The sequence below is a fragment of the Prunus mume genome, linkage group LG7, assembly GCF_029339155.1.
Source record: "Prunus mume cultivar Tortuosa linkage group LG7, ASM2933915v1, whole genome shotgun sequence".
In the NCBI taxonomy this organism is placed as follows: domain Eukaryota; kingdom Viridiplantae; phylum Streptophyta; class Magnoliopsida; order Rosales; family Rosaceae; genus Prunus; species Prunus mume.
In genome coordinates, this window is record NC_142704.1 from 19,084,398 (window position 1) to 19,111,610 (window position 27,213).

The following is a 27,213-nucleotide window of genomic DNA, read 5'->3' on the forward strand; positions in this document are numbered from 1 at the left end:
TTTTTTTTTTTTTTTTTTTTGGCAGTGATAGTGAATCCTCTTTTATATTTTGCTTTTGGTGTCTATATTTTAATTTACTTCTCTCTCTCTCTCTTCATGATCAAGTTACCCTCTTACAACAAAAAATTAATGAATAGTTTTTTTCCTTTATTGAATAATATTCTAATCGTCTATTATGTTATATGTAAATCCAGATGGTTAATTAGCCGAAATCATACTTAATCATGTGGTTCGAATTTACAGTCTAATAAACTAACGACGTGTAGCTAAGAAGATAAGATGACAGATAATTAGTTTCTCATCAAACTAAGTGGTGCATTAAACAACTCCATTATACAAATGCATCCGTACGTTTTCAAGTACTTGATAATTGATTATATCAATTTACTTCTCTCTCTCCTACCATTTTCTTTGCCTCTCTCCCATATTTAAATTCATTTTCTTCACACATTCCACAGTCCAAACTTATACACCTTGTGCCGACCACCTCTCCTCTCTCATATATACATATGATTCTCTGAATTCCCAAGGAATCATATTCTCATCATCCTGCCCAATAATCTCTACCACTTCCATAGCCACCATCCCAAACCTTACACTATAAAACCAGCTCAAAACCCACACAAAGCTCTGTATGTTCTTCTATAACATTTTCATGTACCCATCTTATTAAACACAAACCCAATTCAGAAAATGGTTTTTAACACAGACCCCTTTGTCCAAAATCTTTGATCTCCGGTCCTTGTTGTTGTTGAGACCAAACTAAGCATGAGAAAGAACAGAGGTTTCAGGCTAAGACACAAGCTAGTGAGAATCTTCAAATGGATTATCCGACCCAGAAAAGACCCTAACCGGTTACAGAGACTGGAGCCTCCGACCCAAAACTACAACCCCATTTCCAAATTCTTCACCTTGGCTCGGTTTCTTCGGCGTGGAGCAAAGCAGCTCTGTTCCGCAAACTCGGGTTATACTCGGATCCGTGAAGCCCCGGTTGAAACCAAAGTTGCAAAACCGGTTTCTGTACCGAAAGGGCATCTGGCTGTGTACGTGGGCGAATCAGGTGATGACACGCAGAGGTATTTAGTGCCTGTGATGTACTTTAACCACCCGCTGTTCGGGGACCTGTTGAAGGAGGCAGAGAAGGTTTACGGGTTCAATCATCCGGGTCGGATCGTGATACCATGTGAGGTTTCGGAGTTTGAGAAGGTGCAGATGAAGATTGCCGCAGGGGATCAATGCCCAAGGCGGAGAAGGAAAAGCCGTCGCTAGTGCGGGTGGCAATTTCGGTAAATGCCAAGATGGTCCAAATTCATGACAATGATTTTGATTTTTGTTTCCCTTTTCTTTTTTTCTCTTTCAAGGAAGTGGAGGGTTAAATTTTACCCTAATATTAAATATTGTTTCCCACTAAATACTGTGAATATTGAAGTCATCTACCCCTTTTCAGGGGTTTTCTAATACCTTGTGTTGAATTTTACTTTTACATTACCACTTTTAGGGGCTTTAGGACGATTGGGACAAAATTGTGAATTCCGAGCGTTACAAATTTATTGAGACATAGCTTGTTGATGCATTTATAGTATATTTGTATCGCGTCTGATACTAATATATATCATATGGAATTTACTGATAACGACTTCGAGGCATCGGCACATCTAGGTAAAGAGGTCAACGGGTGTGTCCTCACAAGGACAAAACTCTTTTCATTAATTTGGCCCAACAATTCGGTTTATCATTGTTACTTTTCCTCACAAGGGGTTTAATGAAATTCTCAAATGAGGTTTAAGATAATTGGTTGTATTTTCCTGCTAGCACGTAGAAAAATTCCTAAACATGCCGACTACTTTGAGGTTAAACAAGCGCAACACGACCACGTTGAGGTCTATTGGACTAATAAAAATATAAACAAGTAGTTTAAATGTGCATTAATTTAAACCCAAGTAAAGATAGAAGGGAATCTATGCACGATGAGATTTAAGCATACATCACTTTTAAAGTATGAGAATAAATGAACCACGGGAAAAATGAGTAAAAATTAGGTCAGGTGAAGAGCTTCAATCTAAACCCAAGTGCATTTCTTGTTTTGTCCAACACCAGGACTTATAATTATTCTTAATACTTGTTTATTTCAAGCAAATCCACCACCTTTGTAACCTTCTAGGTAACACATCATCTTCCAAGTAAGAGAGCCACCCACAAGAGCCAAATTGCTGAATTACCATAGAACACCAAAGTTGCATTGCTTTCCAGCAAAATGCAAATTGGGTAAAGCTCCTTTAGTCCCCATAATAATCCTTGGTGAAGATCTTAAATTAGATTCTGGCCTTGCTGATGGTGAACCTTTGGTCCCCCATCCCTTCAAAAAAAAGAAAATACACAGAACCGAAAAAATTGTAATAACAGCGTGGACCGACCCTTCGGAACGAGAGGTAAAGAGAAAGCAACGTGGCATAGTGCCACAAATCTGAGGCAACTCAACCTCTGATTCTCCTTGCTTTGGTTTATTTTCTTCCCCAATTGGGAATAAACCCATAGAATTGTTCCTCATGCTGATATACCTGCAACTCTATGTTCATGCATCAAAGTAAATTTGATTCCAAGCTCAGCCACCAAACCAAATATTATTTGATCCCCATACTTTTATACCTACCAACATACATACACATGAGTTTTATACAACTATTACATTAATAATTTGACATTTCTGGTTTGATTCTAGAGTAGATGCTAGGCATCTTGACACTGTTGAGGTTGTGACATCTTTATCCTGCTACTAAGACCTTACATATTTTCAACATTTAGGCACTGTAGCCTTTGTTTGAAGGATGTAATTGGCCCGGGTCATGGCCATTGCAGGCAGCAGAACAAGCTTCCTCCATTTCGGATTGAGTTACACCGCTGTTGCAGATGTTGGCGAATGCGCGCATGTGTTTCATGCCGTACTGAGTCAGCGATCCGCACTGTGTTTCAAACACTCGAACCTGCAATTCAAGTTTTGACCATGACAATTAAGTAATGAATGCGATAATGGAATCAATTAAATGGTTAGTTGCTAGTTATTACCATAGATTTTAAGCATTCCCAATCGTCCACAAGGGGCAGACCAAGTGCTCTCACGGAATTAAGTGTGGAGGAACCTTTTCCAGGTCCATAGAGAACTGTTCCTATGAATTCAATGCTTGCATCTAAGTGAGTCCATGTGCCCCATTGTTTCTTTAATCTGCTTGAGGATGTGTCTCTCTTTTTCTGACCCATGCTCTGATCTTTTGTACTGTTGAAAACGAACGGTAGAAAATGCATTAAGATCAAGCGACCTCACCTAATGTAGCACTTTAAATCTAAATATAGAACAAAATAATTTCTGGGGATGGAGGTCACCATTTGCCACATGAAGAAAAGCTCTGCATCTCTCTGGTTCACAACTTCCATGGGCTTTTCTAGTTGGCCATTATTAGGAGGGAAGTTCACAGAGGCAGGATCAAAACCTTGGTACAAATACAGCTTTTCTACTGTAATGTTTTTGCTCCCATATTGCATCACATGTGATCCCACATCGTAATTGTTGGAATTGGAAGTCCGTTTCTTTACCTACACAAACACAACTTTGCAAATAAAAATTCCTATATACAAAAGCTTGGCTTCAACATTAACTCCATAAGCTGAAAATTCGGTTCAAGTTTTTGTGACCTCACATTCTGATATTGTTGTTTAATTGTTTCTTTCTTCAGATTGTGTCTCTCACTGCAAATTCAAGGAAAAGGAAAGTTAATGAAACGACTTATAAAAGGTTACATAGAAGCCTCTAATCGTGTTTCCTCTATTCCTTGTTTTGTTTGTCCCAAATAATTTCTACTAAATTAGTTTCTTATTTTGAAAGTTGTTAGAAACTTACTTCTCATCTTGGAAAGACCAAAATTTCATACCTATCCTCCATCCAAGCAACACTGTACAAATCGCCTAAGCAAGTGATGTATTCGGGTGGTGGTGAGGGGTCCATTCCAGGACAGTAAGTTCCAAAGCTGTTCTCTTGTGCATTTGATGCTGTAGTCACATAAATGTTTAGGTCGCTGGGCATTATGCCTTCAAATATGCTCCCACTCTCACATGCTTCTACATATATAACCTGCAAACAGCGCAGAAAGAACTCAATCGGTTAGCTGTCATATCGGTGAATACCAAACGAAGTGAAAAAAGGCAACCTTCTTACCATCTCTTTATAGCTCCCTGATGCATGTTTCTTCTTCAAAACTTGAATAAAATCCATGGCATAAAGAAAAGGCATATTTGGCATCCCTACAATCATATTGAAAATTGGTGAGTCCTCACTCTCATTTTAACAACATTTCTTTGTACACATCCAAAATGAGCAGTAAGGTAGGTACAGTTGTCATCATCTCTGCTCAGATTGATTCCAACTTGAAATGCACATGAGTTAGCATGTTATGGATAGAACCTAACTTAATTCCTCTTGCAAACCAAGAAAGAAAAATACCCTTTAAAGGAGGTATGAATAAATAGTGATACAATATTTATAAAAACATCCAGTGATATAATACTGTCCAAAAATGAAAATAATGACACAATATAAGCAGTTGGGTTAGCCAACGGTCGAAAGTGGGTTAGGATTAGGATTTAGGATAGAGTTAAGTATTCAATCCTTTCTTATGTAACAAATAAAAAAATAATAATGATACGGTATGAACGTAAAAGAAGAGGGACTGAACTCACCAAGAACACCAGGACCACCATGATCCGAGTAGTATAAGAAGATCCTGTCATTAGGTTTGCTATCCACAACCTTACCACTTCCACCTTTCACAGCCTTCTTGTCCCCAAGAAGAACTGCATACAGATTCGCTGCGGTTACTTGCTTACCAGTGTAATCCTACATTACCCAAAACCAATATAATCAACCCGAAAACTTATGGGATTTCGATTAAACTGAAGCTTCATTAACAACCAAGTGACAACTGTTACCACAGTAACATGTAGCCACCAATTGCTAAGGTTAGCACTATGGCTTAACAAACTTATGTTAAAATGTAAAAAGGGCAATCATAACTCTCAAGTATATTTCACACTTGGATAATTGCTCTGTTTTCTCACTGGGATTAAGTAGAATCAGTCACTTTTAGTTCATACTCTACACTGCATCAGTGGCAGAGGTTGGAAATGGCCGCTGCAGGCCTTGGGCTTTAAGTGGGCTGTTCTGTGTCTGAATTGATCTCCATGGCCTTGGGCTTTATGTGGGCCTACTGCCCCAATTTCTCAACAAAAAATAAAAATAAATAAATATATATATATATATATATATATACATATACAAAAGGTCAAAAAATATCCAAGACACTTATGTATATTTGAGAATTCTATTTTAGGTCAAAATAATGTCTATTTTTGTTACAGTGATTATATGTGTCCGTGAGACTTTGAACCTAAGATGAACCATGCTCATACCTCTATTGATCATGCTGCTTTTAATCCTAACTTTACCCTTTAACAAAATAAGCCTAAAATAAAAGCAAAACAAAAAATAATAATAATAATAATTAAAGAACTAAATGGGAAAAAGAAAATTTAAAAGTAGACCACAAGTTTTGTTGCATACTAATGGTCAACCGTAATTTAGACTATAGTGTGTGTGAGAAATCCTTGTAATTTAGTCTATCGCTTCATTTGTACTTAAAAAAATAATGTATAAAAAAAAAGGTTTGAAAATGAGTTTCTATAAAAATATTTTCATGCAGATATAAAGAGCATTTTCAAATCCAAATGAAACGATCCAATCCAATCCAATCCAAGCATCTAACAAACATTCTGAAATCTGGAAATGAATGCTTAAAAGTTACACAATCAAGACACATAGGTCATATATCAATGTCATCAATCATGATGTGGAAATTTACCTTCTTTTTTTCCCTCACTCATTCATCTTACCCTTAATTTTCCCTTTCGTTAATGAAAGTGCGTTTCGACCCAAAAAAAAAAATTTATAAGATGCTTTCAAAAGCAAGATGCCAAATAGCACTGCTTTCAGCGGCAAAAGTTCACCGCTCAAGACCATGCTACAAGCATTTTCTTTTATTTATTTATTTTTCGTTCGGTATAATCTAAAATTGATCCTTTGACACTAGAATTTGGAATCTTTTTTTTTTTTTTTGGAAGCTTTAAGAAATATTAAAAGGAAGAAGAAGAAAGGCTAATGATAAAGATCAGTCAAGTAGGGCCCAACTCTTTTGTCCTCCAAACATTGTATTTAGCTTTTAATACAAGCTCTTGCTTTGTCCTTGCTAATCAATTAGCTAGCTACATCCACTTGGCAGCTTTGATTTGACAAACCTAAGACCTCTTACCCACTTTTAATTACTTCTTATTTTTTGGTCGAAACTTTTAATTACTTAAATAAGTGAATGGTACCTACAAGACTACTAGAGATAATCATATCTATGGTGCAACTAATCATACAAATAAAAATAAATTAATTCACAATAATAATTAATAATAATAATAAAATGACAAACTGTACCTTAGGCACACCGGCATATACATCTTGACCTTGTGGATGGATTGATGATGACCCCAGGCCTGGGATTAATTTCATGGTTGGCGATATCATCATACATAAATACCACTATGTTTTCCTCTTTCAAGCCACCTTTTTTCAGCAGCTGGTATGCGTGGCAAACATCGGCCTACATATATATAAATAATTTAATATGTAAAACCTCAACACTAAAAAAAATTATATATATGAAAAAAATCTTGCTTAATTATCACATACATACCTGATGCCTGTAATTTCCATAGCCAGATGAACCGGCAACAAGAACCGCCCATCTTGTTCCAGCTTCCTTGTGATTAGCATCTTCCGGTTTATCCTTATCTGAAGGCAACCGGATTGTAGAGTCCCACAGGTCCAACCGGGCGACTCGGCCGCCTCCTACGAGCAGCACAAACAGAACCAGCAACAGGATCAACCTGGACTGATATTGGACCACCGCCATGAAGAAAACCCAAGGACTAAATTAAGAAACTGGGGGCGGAGAAAAGGAGGAAATGAAGAAAAGAGGGAGGTGGTGTGTGGAGATTGATGAGAAGGGTGGTGAGAGAGTATAAAAGGTACAGACTGGTGAAGTGGCGGGGTGTGGTGTGGTCTGGTGTGAGGTGCATGCAAAAGAAGACAACGGTTTTGACACGTGTGGGCTAGGGCTTTGAGTTGGTGGGCCCAAGGTGAATGTGCATGCAACGGGTGGGGTTTCCATGTTTTAGGTTTGGCGTTGTATGGTGTAGTGTGAAGGTGGTGACCTGCCGACTTAGGTTGGGTTGGGTTGGGTTGGGTTGGATTTGGCTTTTTACTCATAACTCCCCCTTCTCTGCAGTGCAGGAATATTTTTTTATAACAGCTATAAAGGATCATGTGATTGAGAGAAGAGCTTTTGTTTGTTTTGTTTCATTTCGTCCCTTAATTTGAACTTGAAATCAAGTTTGGTTGTTCATTCAGGATTCAAAAGTCAGGTAGGTGAAGTTTACTTTAAAAACTTGACGGTACGAGTAAATTTTATTAATACACATAAATAGATATATCTAGCTAGACATTAGCGACATAATGAGCCTCACCCTCAAATATGTATCTCTATACACATTGGCGAAACAAAATTTTCATGTGTGTTGGGGTCTCACACAAAATATAAACAATAAAAATTCAAATTCTCACAAGGTATACAAAAACATCAAAAATCATATTGTCTATTCATTATTATCATAATTGTTCTCGATGAGTTTTCATATTTTGAAATCATAAAATTAAATTAAATTTCATCAAGACAAGTTCACAATTGCAACAAAGAGACATACAATTACATACTAAGCAAGAAAATTTATGAGGAATGGACAAATACATATTTAGAGTTGAATAACGATTTAGCAAATATCTCTAAAAGCCCAATAATAGGTATAAACCTTTGGGGATATGTTTTTCTTCTCTTTATTTTTTCTTTCCCACTTGTCTTGGAGCCACGTGATTGTCCTTCTGAAGTGGCTCATAAATCATATATATATATATATATATATATATATAAAGCAAAGGAAAAGAATGGTGAAACATTCAAAACTCCAAAATGCCCTTTACCAAAGAAAAAAATAAAAACATACCATTTTAATTAAGAGAGGGGAAATAGTAAAGAATAATACTAGTCTTGTACATTTTTATACCACATATTTCATACCACATGATATGTCACATCATGAGATAAAAATGTAAGTGTAGATAACTCAATAGTAAAACACCACTGACTTAATAAAAAGAAAAATAAAAGGAAAAAAAGAGTCGTGCTGTGCTACCACAAGGGAATGGTGAAGAACGGTTTAACCCACGAACAACGGTTGCCTAGAAAAGAAGAACTGAAAAACGCGGAGACAAATTAAAAAACAAATTGAAAAACGAACTCAAATACACTGCAGTTCATGTCAATTTTAACACTTCCCACACGACTATGTGATTAAGATTCGTTACCATTCATTCAAAATCATAAGAATCTCTATATAGTCCTCATTTGCCTCGCCTCCACCGAACAAATATCCATATGACCAAAGAAAGGTACGTATTGGTAACTGGTTCCATTTACTTTCCATAGAACCCTGTCGACATGGTCCTCCATACGGATAAAATGTTGATAAGAACGGAAAAAGACGAGTCTCTCAAGAGATATATACCCCACACCTACACTTCAATTGAATTTAAGATTCCCCACTGGATCCGTATGAATGCTCCTCCTCATCCTTCTCATAAAAATAATAGAGTAGGTGGCAGATTGTATGTATATGCTGATTTAACAAACGGTATTATGCATATCGTTTCCGTAAACATATAAAGTAAAGAGATGGCATCTATTGATTTAGTTTATGGTGTGGATATAAATACATTATGTTAATCCGGGATTTACAAATTGGTGGGCTATCATTTTCGATTGAAACATGTATTAGTTATAATAAAACAAGATACTTGGACTGGGTTACTTCTAAACAAATAATTTTGGATATCAATCCAATTCCAACTTTGCGAGACGACATGTCGACAAATGATATGAAGTCATCAAAACTTGGTTTTCCTTTCTTTTTAGTTAAATGAAGCCAAAACATGGAAAATCATGAACTGGAACCTATGGGAATCTTTTCTACCAAAGACTCAAATCTATCAAAACTACCGTTAATCTCGAAATCGTATCTCCCGCTCAGTTGATTTTTCAAACTTTTATTTGGTTTGCACATAAGTTAACCATGATGATTTCAAGCACTTTTAGCATAAACCAAGTAAAAATTATAGGATTTCTAAGAATAATCATTGGCATCTTCAACCAATTCACTTCGAGTGCTTTTGGTCCTAAGGAAGCTGGTTTTGGATTTCTTAGATTATATACCTCTTTTGAGTTGGCAATTGTAGGAAATAGGAATGGCTATTATAACTTAGTAGACCAACATCAAGTAAATAATCAGTCTATAATACTTGTGGGAGCTCAAAATTTGCACAGATAAGATAACCGATTAGTGATGACTTCCCGAGTTGCAGGAACTAAAGTCTGAGCTGAAATATAATGTGCATCTTTACGTTTGTGAAAAAGATGTTTTCATACCTTTGGAGAATCCTCAAAGAATTGGTTAGGTTGAAACCAAAGACAACCTCTCTTCATCCGTATGTGAATTTCTTCTAACCCACAAATTACCTCATATTCAGTATTATTCTGATTTTTCAGCCACCCCGAAAATAATCACAGTGCTGCCCCATTTATTAAAGAAACATGAAAATTGAAAGTACCTTGAAAGGTTGGTTAACAAGGATTCATGAGCATGATATTTTCTTCCTGCAAAGGAACATATCCGTGGTGTAACTCTTGTATGCAAAATGCAATTTCTTTTGTATCCAACCGATAAACGGAAATTTCTTTTAGTATTTTGCCCTCCATGAATGCCACTTCAATTTCAACTGATACCACAAAGGAGGAATACCAAGAATCCCTCGCGCTAACCTTGGATCAAACACATCAAAATTCACTCGGCTCAAAGAGTCCAGTAGAACCTGGGCAGGCACTGCTGGCAGCAGCACTGGGAGAGCCTCTACAGGTACTGTACCAGCTAAATCACGAGCCTTCTGCAAATGGACATTAGCAACTGATGCCATCTCAAAAACCGCTTCACATAAGCCCTCACGAGAATCCAAATGAATCTCTGATTGACCTCCATGCTTAACCAGCAATCCATGCTTGGCTGCCACTTCAGTTGGTATATAAGAAAAATGGCGGTTTCGACTACCATGATATGGCAATGACTTAATCAGCAAAAGAAGACCACTTGCTTTACCAATATGTGATGCTGCATGATCGGCTGCAGTGGACCTGATACCACCAGCTTGAAGTGTCATGTAAAGAAGAGTTGATACAGTATCTTCTGCATATCTCTCCAATTCTTCAATTTTTTCTGGGGTGTCACCAACCTCCTTTCTTGCATCACTGATCCGAGCTTCTACAGACCGTTTCAGCCATACCTTGCTAATTTTGTTCTCATGTACCACTGACAACAGGGCTTGTGCTGTTGGGTGCTCAATTAACTTGTTGGCATAGATTTTGTCTATGGCTTCTTGCCACCAGACGAGGCGCATAAGACCAATCCTCGGATCAGAAGCAACATCCATAGCACGAGCTGTTTCAACATTTAAGGCACGGACTGCAAATGCAACCTTTCGCATGTTAGGGGGGAGTTCAAGGAGGCAAAGGTAGTTATGGTAATCATAACTACGGACTTGCTGCACACAGTATGAGAAAGCTGCCCTTAAGCTACTAGATGCAGAAGCACCATTCATCAAATACCAACCCTGGTTCCTCCAACAAATATACAATTGCACAAACTGCTCAAATCGCACAAAACTTCACTCAGATGAGTTAGGATTTAAAGCTGAGGGCCGAACACCTGAGAACGAAGAAGAAACAAGCTATGCTGCAAACCAAAATTTTATTAGCACCAATGCAACTCAGGATCTCAAGGAATGTAACTATGGTTAAAAAATATGTTTATATTAATGATCTTTCCATCTTCATTTAAAGAAAAAAAAGGCCAATACATCATATCTTACCAGAAAATTCAAATCCATGAAAGGAAATTTATGCCCCGGTAAGCCATTCCATGCTAACACCCCAATCTTCACTAATAAATATAAAGTGTACTAAAAACAAAGAAAAAAATATGGAAGGTTGTGTTTGGATGAGGTATTTGAAAGTACCAAAGGATTTCCAAAATGATAGGATTTATAAATTTATTTGTTTGTTTAATAATATAGTATAACAATTTACTTCTTCCATCTAAACACAAACCTTATGTTCAAAATAAAAACATGGGTTTCTTCTGGCATTGTCTCAACACCTTGCAGGCACAGAAATGCAATCTAATGAAATCAAAGCCAACCAACTTCATACAAACATACAGATCATTATATAGATCTAGAGCAATCTAACAAAGCTATTGGAATTATAAAGTTACCCAATTCGCTCACTCCCCTTATGAATTTCAAATTGGATCGCATGTATCGAATCGTGGTACGTTAGCAACCAGGAATGATACATTTAGTGAACCAATACTCATGGGGATTATAACAAAACCTGAGTGATGTTGCTGCAAAACTCGATTGGTTATTCCAATCATCAACTTAATAGGGTGGTGGGAGAGCAGTAGAGGGAGCCATCACAAGAGAGAACCATGGAGAGAAAGCCATGGAAACAGAGTGCAACGAGGGAGTTTTGAAATTGGTTCTGAAGCAGCAGAAAAATTTACAAGCAGAGGAGGAAGACGTTGGTTTGTTCAATCTAATAAAGAAAGTGGCTGTTTTCCAAAGAGGTAAATTTTCATTAACTAAATAATAAATTAGACTTCAAAGACCTTAAAATTCCCACTAATTTTGATAAATAAATAAAAACACAATGTGTTACTTTTTTCAACCTTATACACTCTCTTTTTGTACTTCTTACTAATTCTGAGTATTTACAAAATAAATATCGTACTGAATTAAACTAACACACGAATTATGACCTGAAATTTTGTTCCAACTATGCCTACCCCTTCGAATTTTGTACCATAGAAACCAGCGTACCTCGTACCTGTTCCTGTTCCCCATACCAGGTAACTATGTTGGTTTATAATATAACTTAACAATGGGATTTCTAATTTAAAAAATGAGGTAACTTGGTAGTGAAAGGCTGAAGTATGCTACATGACTTTTATATGACAAGTTCTAAAGATAGTCAAAGTTCAAATTACAAAATATCAGTCAAAAAGAAGAAATTTCATCAGTACTTGAGAAAGACTGGAGGAAGCATTACTCAGTCTCATAAACCAATATATCAATACTAATACTGGAGGGTCATAAAATACTATCTCAAAATCTGGTAATTTTAGCCTCTACAGATAGAAGAAATAGAGCTTGCTGAGCTCTATAAACACATAATAAATTAGCAAAACATCAGATTACATGATTTCCAAGATACCAAACAAAGATTGCCAAGTATTGCAATGCACAAGAACTATTGAAATTAGAAGCCGAGACAGATGAACAAGTCCTCTGTACATGCAAACCCAACACATTAACTTCCCCAAAATTTATGGGTTTATCAAAAACCCCACAGAGAAAGGCATCCCAATTTTACCAACACATTTCTCATAGAAATCAATCAAACAGAACTAGGGCACGTCCATGGACCTTTTCTATTTTTTCACGTCAAATAATATAATCACAAACAATAATCACAGAAGTAATCCAGTGAGTATAAATCACAAAATATTAGATAACCCATCTAAGATCTATCAAATTACATTGAGAAAATTAAATTAAACAGACTGATAACATGAATTGGAATCTCACCTTAAACCATGAGAGAGAGAGAGAGAGAGAGAGCGCGCTAGAGGTGAAGCTTAAGAGGAGAACGCTCTGTCAAGCTTTCTGGTCTTTCCACCATTAACATCAAGAGACTGAGAAACTGAGGGGCTGAGAGTCAGAGCAGCTAAATGTTCATGTGGGCTACGCTAAAACAACAAGGCCTTCGGCAGGTGGCAGGTGGGTAAGCCTTTCCATTTTATTTGTTAACATGCGCCGTTTTAGTGAAACATACAAAACTAACTCCTGCCATATTGGACTGGGTAAGGACAGGCCCAATGAAATACATCCAACACATTACAGGAAAACCCCACTGTCCAAACTTTTTGAATTATTATCTTATTATGTATATATATTTATTAATTAAAAATATATTAATAGTATTATCATAGTAAGGGCTTGTTTGGAAGTGCTTTTGGAACATAAAAGCGCTTCTAAATAGGTGAAAGCGCTTTTGTCTTTTAAAAATGGTGTTTGGCAAAAATTGTAAAAGCGCTTTGGGTGAGATCCAAAAGCACTTGGAGTGGTTTTGGAAGAAGCACTTGAAGGTGCTTCTTTTTAAAAGCTGCAGGACAAAAACACGGGAAGCAGGCTCCTTTTATTGAAACTTTTAAAATGCCGAAAATACCCATATTTAATTTTTTTTAAATGCCAAAATACCATTTCTTACTCTCTTTTTTTTTTTTTTTTTTTCTCTCCTATTAAATCAGAACTCTACCCGCCAAAAGCCCAATAGATGTCAAAACCTAGCAGACGTCAAAACACCTTCCATCTCTCTCTCACACAATCTGCTCTTCATCTGTCATATTTCTGTTCTGGAGTTTTGGCGTAGTCTGGTCAACAACGAAGTTCAGCCTCAGCACCCTTCATCTGTCATATTTCTGCTTCTTCAGAAAGAGAGGTAATCATTGATTCTTGTTAACTTGTCTTGCTTAAATCTCATGTTTATGTTCTGTTTGTTGGTTCATATCTGTTTGAATTCATTGTGTATCTCAATATGAACTTTCCCATTCTAGGGAGTTAGTAGTGGGATTTGGTTGAGATCAATGAAAGTACGTGGAACTATAATGAATGAGTTTATGTATTTACAAAAGCATTGCTGACTCCATGGAATAATTTTGAGTTTAACTTATTAAGAAGAATTCTATTCCAAGCCTGAATTGTTACAAAAGCATTGCTGACTCCCTTGCTGTGGACAGTCCTGAATTGTTAAATCGATTTTCAGAAGAATTCTATTCCAAGCCTATTAAATTAAACGATTGAATTGGGGAATATAAGATTGTGTCATCCAATGTCCCTGTTTGTCCTTCAGTGATTTACCACCGGGTCAATCATATTGCCAATGCATTTTTTGACAGTATGTGATTGGTGGAGCCTGTGAGGAATCGCCATTGTCAATTGGAGTTCAGATTTTTGACCAATCTACTGGTGAATGGTAAGTGTATGACTCTTGGTATTGAATTGCTTTTGTCTGATTTTGTTACTGATATCTGGTTTAAATTTGCAGGATATATCCTACTGTGTTGGGAACAAAACCCAAAACATGTAAGGGCCTTTCAGCAGTGCTTTTAAGTGAAGACCGGATATTGATTACGAAGAATGGTTCCACCCCAGACGATTTTGCTTGGTTCCTTGAGGTGGGTACCTGTGAAACTATTCAGATATGATAAGGGAGAGTACATTTGAACAGAATAAAAGATGTCACAATTTCGTCTCATTTAGTAATAGTTTAAGTTTGAGACAGACAACGGAAGATAAAATGAGACTGCACCAAATGGTAGTAGGAGTTTCAAACAATAAGTTTGGAAATAGAATTATATTCAATTGATGTGAGAACAAAATAACTCCTGTCCTTGTGGCTGTTAAATAAAGTGGAATTGTTCAGTTAACACCATTCTGTCCATCACGTATTATATTTAGATGATCACAAGATTATTCTGAAATCTAAAATTGTTTTGTTTTAGGTGGCAATGATGCATTTCATATAAGTGATTTTAGATAGATTAGAATCACTTATTAGGAGAACCACCTTCTATAAGTGTTTTTAACACTGTTACGTCGAAAACGTTAAGGCCCCATTTGTTTACATTTTAGAGGCCCATTTTCATTTTCAAAAAATAAAAACAAAGCAAAAATGTGTTTGGTGGGCAAAAACAGAAAACATTGAAAATGTTTTCATAAAATGAGACGAACTTCACATTTACTTCTACAAAACAGAAAAAATATGTTTTTGTTCTCCTTGAAAACAAACGCTCAAAACACATTGCTTCTGCTCAATCTTTCGCTCAATCTTCTCTCCCTATCAGACCAAAAACCAAAATTCTTATCTCCTTGCTCACCCTTCTCTTCTCTCCCCTTTTCTTGACCACTCTTCTCTCTGGCTTGGCTCACTCCTTTCTTTGGCAATAGTCTCTCTTCCTCTCTTCACCACTAACATTTTTTGTTCTCTCCAATTGCTCCATCGCCCCACAGACCACAGGAAGATTGCTGCTCTTGGAAGATCTTGTTTTCAGTGTTTTCTGAAGACACGAGAATGCATCCCATCTACAACTCTAGCTCTCTCTCTCTCTTGACAACCGATAAACCCACCAATAAGAACAACACTCATCTTCTCCGACCCAAAATAACACAAATCTGCAAACTAAGAAAAAAAAATACAGAGGAAGAAGAAAAGAAAAGAAAAACAAAGACAGGAAGAAGAACCACCACATACCTAGCTCAACCACCATCATCTCCCAATCAAACCACCACAACCATTAATTAGTAGAGAGAGAGAGAGAGAGAGAGAGAGAGAGAGAGATGGGTGGGTGTATGGGATTCATGTCATGGAAGAAAGGAGGAGTGGGTGCAGCCTGGAAGAAAAAGAAGAAGGAGGAGAGGAAGAAAAGAGGAAGAAAAGGAGAAAAAAGAAACGGTCTTGGGAAGGAAAGGAAGAAGAAATGAGGAAGAAAGAAGGAAAGAGGAAGAAAAAGAGAAAAAAGAAACAGCCATGCAAAGGAAAAGAAGTTGAAAAGAGAAGGAAAGAAAGAAAAGGAGAAAAAGAAAAAAAAAAGGAGATAAGATAGTTTTTGAGCTTTAATTTTTTTCATTGTTTATAATAATTTGAGCCTCTAAAAACATCAATTTTTTTTTTAAAAAAAAGAACTGAAATTATAAAAAATACACCTGAAAAACAATTGTACTACCAGACACGTTTTCATTGTTTTTATTTTCTAAAGATGTTTTCTAATTAATCTACCAGACACATTTTCATTTCTTGAAAATGCAAATTTATTTTCTTGTTTTCATTCTCTGAAAATATTCTCAAAAAACACTCTCCAAAAATGTTACCAGACGGGCCCTAAGTGTTTTTGTGTTTTAAAAACAGTTTTTAGTATTTTCTAAAAAAGTATTTGGATCATTTGTATCTAGAGTAATATAATGAAAACTCAGCTTAAACCTTCAAAAACAGACTAGGGGAAGCAGAACTTTGTTATTGCTTCAACTTAATTTGTATGCCACATAAATGCCTGCAGTCAAAAATATTTCCAAAGTTCACCACACGCTCCAAATTATAATCCAAAAAGTACTACATTTCAGCGTTTCCTTCCACTCTTGGGGAGTTTCCGTGGATTCCAGACCAAGGATATTTCTGTGAAGAATTTATATTTACAATCAATAATGGACAGTAATAAAAGAAAAAAGGATACCCATGGCACTTCCCCACCTCTCTATCAAGCTCAATGGAATAGAGTACTGATCTAGGGCACCGTTGCAATAGTCATTCCCTTATATTTACAAGTAGAAGCGTTTTTCACAAGCATCATATTTACAAGTAGAAGTATTTTTCACATAAGCATCCCCAAATGGTCCCTTATGAAATCTAGAATCCGCGCCCTTAAGTTTTCTCTAATTATCTCCATATCGGAATCGAGCACTTGACTTGTAATTTTTATTGTGGTGTGAGCCAAAGAATCTACGATGCTTACATCAGTCTTCGCAAAGAGTTTAAGTAAAAGTAGGGTTTTTAGTTCAAGAAACAATTACTTTTCCATGAGATGGAGGTTGGCTTATACAGAGCTATGTCTTGGCTAGTTTATCGTTGTAAGAGGTTACACACCGTATGTTGGTTGGGCCGGTCAAGAAGCGTTAGTCCACACGTCCAATCAATTAGTTGTTTTGACTTGGGAACGTGGGATAGTTAACTCAGTTAATCTTTTTATTCAATGTTTTGGATGCTAAGTTAACTCAGTTTTCTATTTTAAGTTGATGAATTCTTAATCTTTATTTGAATTGCTTCTATGATGTGATTTGTGTGATTAGGTCTTGATTACACGATTCAGTTTGTTCATTGGGATTAAGAATTGTATATTATATATAGCTTGCAAGCTAGGTGTAGACTTTATGGTTTACATTATTCCTGATTTTCATAGAACTTAAAGAGTTTTTAGGTTGATTAGTTTTCATAGAACCTAAAAGTTTTTAGGTTGATAAAGTTATCACGACCGTGGTAATTCTCACTTAGAAATATTTGAACCTAATATGATCAATAGCTTTATGACCTCATAATTAAGGAAAACTTTGGATTAGTTCTTGTTCGATAGGTTAGTGTACGAAATCTTCATCATATTAACTTGGTAATTGGTTAGCTGCATCCTAGGACTTGGATATGAAGGTTAATGGTTGAATCCGATGCTCTAGTAGTCATTAAACTTTAAAACCCTAAAATCTATCTTTAACATAGTCTTTGAAGAAAACCATAAAAAGAGTCTCGCTAATTAGGTTAAGTTACTGAATTGAGGTGTGATAACCAATCCAGGATAGATTTGGGGTTAGATTGTTTGATTATTTTTTATTGGTTTAATCTATAACATTTGGGAACAAACAATGAGTTAGTTCCTTCCACTCCTACTTGTATCTCTTATTCATTTTCCTATAATCATTCACAACACTACACAAATATAATTCTATCTTGCTTCCAAGCAACACATCTTTAGGTTTAAGTTTTTCTTGCCTCAATATTTACCCTCTGCCTGCCGTTCTCCTTCGCTCGTCCTTCGTTCGTGCCTCTCTCCCTTTCTCGTTCTTCATGAATCCATAGTTTTTGTTGTCCAAATTAGAGGTGTTAAAAGGATCAATTTGATTACGACCTGATTTTTGGTGGGATGACTCCTTTAAAGCTCATTTATTAAATTATATTTATTTAAAAGAAAAATAATACGTGACATTATTATATTTAATTTTAAATTCAAGTCTTCTTTTCTCTAAGAATATATTTTACAAATCAATGTTTTCTTTATAAATAAATATGATTTTGTTTTTCAAGTTTCAATTTTTTAAATCCAAACAATAATCTAGCCCTTTACTATTTAAATGTACTTAAAATAAAGTTATTACTATTTAATAATTCTTGTTGTATATACATAATTGTAAAAAAGATTGAAATGAAATAAAAAGGAAAAAATTACAAAAAAAATGCAACATAAGTTGAGCTTTGTGTGGGTTATGTTTTCCGATATGAATTCGACACAATTTGATTATTAAATAGGTCACTCTAAATGGACTAGACTAGCAGCACGATGCGTTTGACACTTCTAGCGTGTCCCTTAAATTTTGTCACAAAAAGATGAGTAGGAGAAGTGAAGGGGCTAGCGTTTTTGTGGTTCATTTTCTTTTTGTGGTTTATATAAATAATTTTTTTCTTACAAGTACAGTAGGGTGTTTTAGAAATAGATTCCTTTTTACTATTTTATTTTTTTAGGAAAACTAAAGAAAACAAAATGTTATTTACTAATTTCACAGGTATATAATATCGCGTGAACTGCCAATAGTAGAGAGTCAATAGACCAACAGAAGGTTCCAGAACCCCAAACAAACCCCACACTCACTAGAACTCTCTGGTACCCCAAGAAAACCATTCTCCTATCTTATAAAGCTCTCCCCGTCTCCTCCTCAATACCCTACACCCGCAATCCCTCAACTTCTTCTGCAATCGTTTTCTCCCAAATCTAGCAGCAATGGCCGACGAAGCCAAAGCCAAAGGTAACGCAGCTTTCTCATCCGGCGACTTTAACGCCGCCGTCACTCATTTTACGGAAGCCATCAACCTCGCTCCCACCAACCATGTCCTCTACTCCAACCGATCCGCCGCCTACGCATCGCTCAACAAATACTCCGAAGCCCTAGCCGATGCCAAGAAGACCGTCGAGGTTAAGCCCGATTGGGGCAAAGGCTACAGCCGCCTCGGCGCGGCTCACGTCGGCTTGGGCCAGTACAGTGACGCCATCTCGGCGTACAAGAGAGGTCTCGAGATCGATCCCAACAACGAGGCTCTTAAGTCCGGCTTGGCCGACGCTCAGGCCGGTGCGGCTCGGTCACGCGCCGGAGCCTCGCCTATGAACCCATTTGGGGACGCGTTCTCGGGTCCCGAGATGTGGGCCAAGCTCACGGCCGACCCGTCGACCCGTGCCTTTTTGCAGCAGCCCGATTTTGTGAAAATGATGCAGGAGATTCAGACAAACCCTAGCAATCTCAATCTGTATTTGAAGGACCAGAGGGTTATGCAAGCCCTTGGGGTTTTGCTCAACGTGAAGCTTCGCGGTGGGTCGGCGGGAGCGGAGGATGAGGAGATACCGGAGTCTCCGCCGGCGCCGAAACAACCCGAGCCGCGGAAGGAGGAGAAGAAGTCTGAGCCGGAGCCGATGGAGGTGAGCGAAGAGGAGAGTGAGGCCAAGAAGAGGAAAGCCGAGGCCATAAAGGAGAAGGAAGCTGGCAATGCCGCTTACAAGAAGAAGGACTTCGACACTGCCATTCAGCACTATACCAAGGCTATGGAGTTGGATGATGAGGACATTTCGTATATCATGAATCGCGCTGCGACATATTTGGAGATGGGTCAGGTATGGAATGCATATCTAGTGTTTGGTGATTGGTTTTTGGTTAAATTGCATAGTAGTTTTTACTTGTGGGATTTTGTTTTGTTGAAGTTAGTACGGTTGACTATGAGCTTGTATTGTTGGCATAAATAATCAATTTTTATGGGTTTGGATGAAGTTGCTTAATGCAGTAAATTTCATTGCTTCAAGGAAAAGAGGAGATTGGTGTGATTTAGAAACCTAGTATGTTAATTCGGCCAATACAATAACATTTGGTGGTTTATAGAGTACCTAGATTAGCTCTTTCAGATGGGTTTTATCTTTCATAACCCTTACTCATTTTTCTACTGCGTATTATTAAAAAATGAACAAATTGATGACAATGGACTTCTGCGTAGCTGCTGAGCTCTGAGCCCTCTCAGATTGGATTCAGTTTGACTTACCTGACCTCTTGGTTGCGTCTCTTGTACATGTTGTTCTTGTTTTTCCTTAGAGACTGACAACTTTGGCCTTGAGATGTCCTTCTAATTATGCCTGCTCAACTGAGGCCCAGCCTTTTGTGCTTACCTAAATTTCAATCATTCTCTTTTATATAGCAATTTGGATGTGGTGGACTATCGTGAAACAGTGAAACTAATTTTGGATTCATGCGTGCCTCTTTTATTTCATATTTTGTTTTCCTATAATTTCAGTGTCGTGGTGTTTGTTTCCACTCTCCACTTGTTCATACCATGCTTATTATGTTACCTTTGATTTTCCTTGTGTTAAAGAGGGAAATAGTATTGTTGGAAACTATCTGTCTTGCCACCTTGATATCTTTTAGCTTGTTAGTGATGTTGATGAATGGGTCACTATTATATTCTGGCAGTTGGAGGACTGTATTAATGACTGTGACAAGGCTGTGGAAAGGGGAAGAGAGCTAAGGGCAGACTATAAGATGATCGCAAAGGCTTTGACTAGGAAGGGAACTGCGCTGGTGAAGATGGCAAAAGGCTCGAAGGACTTTGAACATGCTATTGAGATGTTCCAGAAAGCTCTCACAGAGCATCGCAACCCAGATACATTGAAGAAATTGAATGATGCTGAGAAAGCAAAGAAGGAGCTAGAGCAACAAGAGTATTTTGATCCAAAGTTAGCTGATGAGGAGCGTGAGAAAGGTTTGTCCTTCTGTTTGATGTGCTTGTAACCTTTGGATCTTTTAAATGCTTTTTTTATGGCTGGTGTCTCTTCCATTGTACTTGCATATTTATGCATGAATTGCGTCCTGTTTTCATGACTCGTTTCGTTTTGGTAGAACCATAGGCTCATATGACTCATATGATGCTGCGAACCTGCTTCTTAGGTTAGAAATTCAGTGGCTACAAGTACTTTAGTTGTGTCCGTGTGAGAGTGGGGTTGTACTTCAGTGTGATTGGAAGATTGTGGGGAAAACGTTGTTTCTGTCCATGCATTTCTAACTTGACTGTTTGCCGGTGATTTGCAGGCAATGAATATTTCAAGCAGCAAAAGTACCCAGAGGCTATTAAGCATTACACTGAATCTTTGAGAAGGAACCCCAAGGATCCAAAGGTGGGAGAACCTCCAATGTACTTATAGTTGATAATCCAAATTGCTTTTAATATTTTGTGACATGTTATTGGTGTTGCAGGCATATAGTAACAGAGCTGCTTGCTATACAAAACTCGGGGCAATGCCCGAGGGATTGAAGGATGCAGAGAAGTGCATTGAGCTTGATCCAACCTTTGCAAAGGGTTATACCAGAAAAGGTGCTGTCCAGTTTTTCATGAAAGAATATGAGAAAGCTTTGGAAACATACCAGGAGGGGTTAAAACATGATGCTGGTAACCAGGAATTGCTTGATGGTGTGCGAAGGTGTGTTTACAAGACTAGAATTTGCTGTTCTGAATTGTACTTCATGTTAACTGTATGTTAAATGTATGTGACAATTTGAAATTGATTGCAGATGTGTTCAGCAAATCAACAAAGCTAGCCGTGGGGATCTGAGTCCCGATGAATTGAAGGAGAGACAGGTACGGCTTTCTTTAACATTCTCTGACACTGAGTGGATTCCTTGAGATTGGAATATGTTAATGAATTTGATGCTTCTTGCAGGCTAAAGGAATGCAGGACCCAGAAATTCAGAATATCCTCCAAGATCCTGTTATGAGACAGGTCAGCATAATTTAGAGCGTTTGCTTCTGATTTTAACTTGTTATTTCAGTTTCATTTTTATGTGTGGCGTATGAAGGGGCTAAATTTTAATTTATATTTTTTTTTGGGATGTGTTCAGGTGTTGATTGATTTCCAGGAAAATCCCAAGGCAGCTCAGGAACACACAAAGAACCCAATGGTGATGACCAAGATCCAGAAGCTGGTCAGTGCTGGAATTGTCCAGCTTAGATGAACTTAGGGGAAAGATACAATCACGTAAAAAAGAAGCCTTCGCTCATTCAAACTGTAACTTTCCGATGTCCATTTTGAGTAATTAGCTCACAACTTTTCATTTTGGAAAATTTTGCGTTTCAATACTAGTGTGGATGTTTTTGATATGTTAGATCTCTCTCTCTTGCTCTCTAAGTTGTGGTATGATTTATTTTTCAAAAATGGGCGTGGTGGTTTTTGGTTTATATTGGCTCTTGCGGAGCAAGTAACTATGTTACAATGAAACACAATAATGGGAATGAGGCCAAATGCCCATTTCTCCATCTTCTGCTGTGCCCCGCAAGCAAGAGTCGGATGACCAAAATTGTGCAGAATTACAATTTTTATTGCATCTTTAGTGTTGGTCTTAAGATTTTGTCAAGATCAAAACCGTAGCGTCCTTTTTCGAGGAAAAATTACTATGCACTCTTTTACGTCTTTTGCTAGAGTTAAAAATAAAAATGAAAAATAAGAAGGAAGAACAACCCTCGTTTTTCTTGGATCTTAAATAATGAGTCGGGAAGTATTTTAGTGGTCCCTGATTACACAGGGAAACAAAATCAAGCTGCAACTTCTTCCTCCTTGGCAGCAAGCTGGTTCTGAATGTGCTGAGGAACAACATCGAACTTAGCTAATTGCATGGTATAGGATGCACGACCTTTTGTCATGCCCCGCAGTGTACTAACATATTGGAACATCTCTGCAAGAGGAACCAGCGCATCAACCACCTGCAAAAATACAGATTATTAGCAACATAATAGTAATTCGATTAGTAGGTGAAACAATTTGAAGGCCACTAACATCACATAATCCGGTCATGAGTCTTTAGACATACCTTGAGACCACCAGGTTTATCATTGAAGCTGTTGATTTGACCTCTCCTTGAGTTGAGATCACCGATCACATCTCCCAGATGTTCCTCAGGTGTAACAACTTCAACTTTCATTATTGGTTCAAGCATTTTCGGGGCAGCTTTCTTTATCCCCTCCCGGAAAGCTCCTCTGGCTGCCAATTGGAATGCTAACACACTTGAGTCGACATCATGGTAAGAGCCATCAACTAGTACAGCGCGTACATCGACGACAGGAAAGCCTGCAAGCACACCGTTGCTCATACACTCCTCTAATCCTTTCATCACCCCAGGTACGTATTCTCTTGGCACAGCACCTCCCTTGATTTCACTCTTGAACTCGTATCCACTACCAGGCTCCATGGGTTCAAACCGCACGGTGACATCAGCAAATTGACCTTGTCCACCCGATTGTTTCTTATGCACATACCTCGTTTCTGCAACCCTGGAAATACTTTCCCTGTAATTTACCTGGGGTGCTCCAACATTGGCTTCAACCTGTACAGATGAAGCAACCACAGTTATGAAAATTCAAATCAGCAATACATCCAAAGGATTCATTCATTGAAAATTTTCAAGAAACCACAATATAGCATTTCAAGTGAAATCTAGAAAAGGATCACGTCTGTGTGCAAATCAGTTTTACAAAAACTCAAAAAGGTGTATAAAATGCTTATGTCTGTAGGTAGATGCAGACTAATATTTATACACACATACATAAGTTGAAATTCTCTATGCAGGACCTCCCTCCTTTGCTAAAGGACGGATTTTGTATCAATATTGTCAATCATGAATTGATAACATGTTGGCCCGTTTTGTTATTGACACATTATCGACAATGAATTGACATCTGTTCTTTAATAAAGAACGGAAGTCCTGTACAGAGAATAACTGTACACATAAGATACAAGCATAACATAGGTGAGATTAAGACAATATACCAAAACAGAAAACAAACACGAATAAAAACAACATCTAACATCTTTATGCTGGAAAATAAAGAATCAGAAATAACATGGAGTAGCAGATACAGACCTTGAATTCCCTTTTGAGCCGATCAACAATAATCTCAAGATGCAATTCTCCCATCCCTTCAATAACTGTCTGATTGATCTCTTCATCCCGTGAGAAGTGGAAAGAAGGGTCTTCTTGAGCAAGCTTAACCAAACCAGCTCCCATCTTATCAACATCAGCTTTAGTTTTGGGTTCAATTGCCACCTTAATTACAGGATCAGGGAAGTCCATTCTTTCAAGCACAATAGGATGCTCAGGGTCACTCAATGTTTCACCTGTAATGGTATCTTTTAGGCCTGCAAGCGCAACAATATCACCAGCTAAAGCTACCTTAACATCCTCCCTACTGTTTGCGTGCATTTCTAGAAGTCTACCAATCCTCTCTTTTTTTCCCTTGTTTGCATTCAGTACATAGGATCCAGCAGCTAGCTTTCCTGCATAGATTCTCACAAATGTAAGGGATCCCACAAATGGATCGCTCATGATCTTGAATGCTAGCCCAGCAAATGGTTCATCATCACTTGCAGCCCTCTCAATAATGATTTCTGGGTTATCTGCATCAGTCCCCTTCATTGGTGGCACGTCAAGAGGTGAAGGCAAATAATCCACGACAGCATCAAGCAAAGGTTGTACCCCCTTATTTTTAAAAGCTGAGCCACATAACACTGGCACAAAACTAATTGAGATGGTTCCCTTCCTAATTAATTTCTTAATGGTTTCTTCATCAGGTTCAACTCCTTCTAGATAGCCCTCCATAGCTTCATCGTCTAACTCAACAATGGTTTCTATCATCTGTGACCTATATTCTTGAGCCAGCTCCAGAAGATCAGATGGAATATCCTCGTAAACAAATTTCGCACCCAACTCTTCTCCAGACCAAAGTATAGCTCTCATCTTCACGAGATCAATAACTCCCTTAAAATTATCTTCTGCACCTACTGGAATTTGAAGTACAAGTGGTTTGGCGCCCAAGTTTGTCACTATCATGTCTCTTGTTCTGAAAAAGTTTGCTCCAAGACGATCCATTTTATTGACAAAGCAAATTCTGGGCACCCCATACCTATCAGCTTGTCTCCACACAGTTTCAGATTGAGGTTCCACACCAGCAACACTGTCAAACAAACATATAGCACCATCCAGTACTCTGAGAGCTCGTTCCACTTCAAGGGTGAAGTCAACATGGCCAGGAGTATCAATAATGTTAATCCTGTGTTTGTCCCAAAATGTTGTGGTTGCAGCCGAAGTTATGGTAATGCCTCTTTCTTGTTCTTGCTCCATCCAGTCCATAGTTGCTGTTCCTTCGTGCACCTCCCCTATTTTATAGTTTCTTCCAGTATAAAACAAAATCCGTTCGGTTGTAGTAGTCTTCCCCGCATCTATATGAGCCATAATTCCTATATTGCGATAATCTTCTAATGGCACTGCACGCTTTCCATCTGTCATACAGATAAACAAATAAAACATATTCAGCTCTGCTATGTCAGCTGATAAACTAACATTTTTACAAAAATCAAAAGCAAACTGAAAAAAGTACAAAGAGTTTTCAGACATAGTTATAAAGTCAGTTAAAGAAACCCCAAGAAATGTATTATTATGGAGCACAGTTCAGTTATAAAATGCCCTTGGAAAGACAGTAAAAACATTAATATTGTGTTCCCATCTAGCATCAAAGTAGCTAAATAACCATGGAGATGCTAACTCCCAGAATTGTTGGGAAGGGCATCATTTGTGCACATTCCAAAAGATTGAATTCATATCATTATAAGTTCCAGAGACAATTAAATGGATGTCAAACTCATATGCATAGAACATTCATCTACTCTCCTTCAATAAACTTAAATTAAACTACAATATAGCAGGAAGACACTACGCTAATCGGGTTGCAAATTGACAATGAAGTCAGAGAAGTAGATAACAATGGAATACATAAACCATACGGTCCATATCTTCTCAAGAAGACATATTAGAATAGCAAAGTCCTAAACAAAACACGAGGGTCAATTATTATAACTAAAAAGATCATGCTTTTGGTTATAAATATTCACTCTGATTCACTTAAACTAAGAACCAAAACAAAATGAATACAATCTCACAGAATAACCCAAATTCAACAACCTGGGCAATTGGGTACCCGGAAAACACTTTAGAGAACAAAAATTCAACAAGATAGTAGCAGTTAAAGAATAGAAAGAGATAAAACAGGAGGAGAAAAATACCATCAGCAGCCATAGCGACAACAGAGAGGTTTCTTCGGCTCTGTTGGCGTAAAATAGAGAGCTTTGAGGAGTTGGAACTGCTGAGCCGCACATTCCCAAAGAAGTGGGAAAGCGAAGATGAGGTGAGAGAAGAAGAGGGTCGGCGACGAAGACCCAGAAAGCGAGCTGGAGAGAGAGGAATGGCTGGCCTTGTCTGAGACCCATTGAAGCTGAAACTGTACACTCTCACTGACTCTGTAGCCATTTTTTCTTATCTGTTTGTGTGTGAGAGAGAAACAGAGAGAGAGAGAGAGAAAGACAAAGAGAGAGGTTCGTTGGGGGTGTTTTGGCGCCCTACCTGATATGACCCGTATGGGTTTGGGTTGTGGAAGCGTGGTGAGTTGGGGATAACGAAAAACCAAGAGGTGCTTGTGCGTTTGGGTCTATAGCGAGCTTTCTGTTCAGGACATTCTGGACCTTAAGATAGTTTTGGAATTTCATAAATTTGAAGAACGAAAATGCACCAATAATTAAATATAAATACATAAATCAATGGAAGAATACTTTTGCTTATATTTAATTTGTTTGCTCAATTAATAAAATAATCTCTTAATAAACACATGATTTTAATTCTCAACCTTTTACTATTTATCTCAATTTGTACTTTAATATATTTCTAAGTACCCAAACAAAACCTTAGATTTTAAGTTAATAACATAATTAATCTCCACATCATTTAGCTAAATTTTATATATTGAATTCTAAGTTTTCGAATATCTTTCTATCATCGGCTAAACACAAAATCTTTTTTCATCTTTAAAAAGAAAAATATCACTAAATTAAAAATTAATTGATAAATTTCGACTAAGTCAGAATACGAAAGAAAATTCTAACCCTAATTTATCAGAATTGAATATAAAAACCAAGTATGACATGGAACTTTCATAAAGGAAAAATAGTTATCAA

At 37.4% G+C, this 27,213-nt stretch overlaps 5 protein-coding genes across 8 annotated transcripts; 2 read left to right on the top strand and 3 right to left on the bottom strand.

The window, feature by feature from the left end:
* Positions 1-400: 400 nt before the first annotated feature.
* LOC103337238 (SAUR-like auxin-responsive protein family) lies at positions 401-1,458 on the top strand. Its single transcript, XM_008240401.3, has one exon. It carries the CDS (start codon positions 769-771, stop codon positions 1,267-1,269), a length of 501 nt encoding a protein of 166 aa, XP_008238623.1. The 5' UTR covers positions 401-768; the 3' UTR covers positions 1,270-1,458.
* Positions 1,459-2,602: 1,144 nt separating this feature from the next.
* Positions 2,603-7,123, bottom strand: BETA-VPE (beta vacuolar processing enzyme). Its single transcript, XM_089041233.1, is given in 11 exon segments — positions 2,603-2,981; positions 3,064-3,192; positions 3,194-3,271; positions 3,379-3,588; positions 3,693-3,741; positions 3,924-4,123; positions 4,208-4,293; positions 4,729-4,885; positions 6,527-6,565; positions 6,567-6,692; positions 6,786-7,123. Coding segments are annotated over 11 exon segments (1,476 nt in total). The 5' UTR covers positions 7,005-7,123; the 3' UTR covers positions 2,603-2,798.
* A 2,170-nt stretch (positions 7,124-9,293) lies between these two features.
* LOC103337240 (Terpenoid synthases superfamily protein) lies at positions 9,294-13,086 on the bottom strand. 4 transcript variants are annotated; one of them, XR_514489.3, is made up of 3 exons: positions 12,902-13,086; positions 9,812-10,986; positions 9,294-9,703 (listed from the first exon to the last, which is right to left on the bottom strand). XR_514489.3 is itself a non-coding variant. In XM_089041234.1 (2 exons), exon 2 carries the CDS (start codon positions 10,850-10,852, stop codon positions 9,941-9,943), a length of 912 nt encoding a protein of 303 aa, XP_088897360.1. In that variant the 5' UTR covers positions 10,853-10,959; positions 12,902-13,086; the 3' UTR covers positions 9,294-9,940. The 4 variants fall into 4 exon arrangements, 3 of the variants coding, with proteins under 3 accessions (XP_088897360.1, XP_008238626.2, XP_088897361.1); XM_089041234.1 differs by having other exon boundaries at positions 9,294-10,959; XM_008240404.2 differs by having other exon boundaries at positions 9,294-10,986.
* Positions 13,087-18,531: 5,445 nt separating this feature from the next.
* On the top strand, positions 18,532-22,321 carry HOP2 (stress-inducible protein). The gene is made up of 7 exons (XM_008240405.2): positions 18,532-19,791; positions 20,636-20,924; positions 21,251-21,336; positions 21,416-21,639; positions 21,731-21,797; positions 21,880-21,939; positions 22,058-22,321. Exons 1-7 carry the CDS (start codon positions 18,910-18,912, stop codon positions 22,169-22,171), a joined length of 1,722 nt encoding a protein of 573 aa, XP_008238627.2. The 5' UTR covers positions 18,532-18,909; the 3' UTR covers positions 22,172-22,321.
* Positions 22,322-22,589: 268 nt separating this feature from the next.
* SCO1 (Translation elongation factor EFG/EF2 protein) lies at positions 22,590-26,728 on the bottom strand. Its single transcript, XM_008240406.3, has 4 exons — positions 26,269-26,728; positions 24,074-25,488; positions 23,024-23,536; positions 22,590-22,916 (listed from the first exon to the last, which is right to left on the bottom strand). The coding sequence occupies exons 1-4, from the start codon at positions 26,510-26,512 to the stop codon at positions 22,749-22,751; spliced, it is 2,340 nt and encodes a 779-aa protein (XP_008238628.1). The 5' UTR covers positions 26,513-26,728; the 3' UTR covers positions 22,590-22,748.
* Positions 26,729-27,213: the final 485 nt, after the last annotated feature.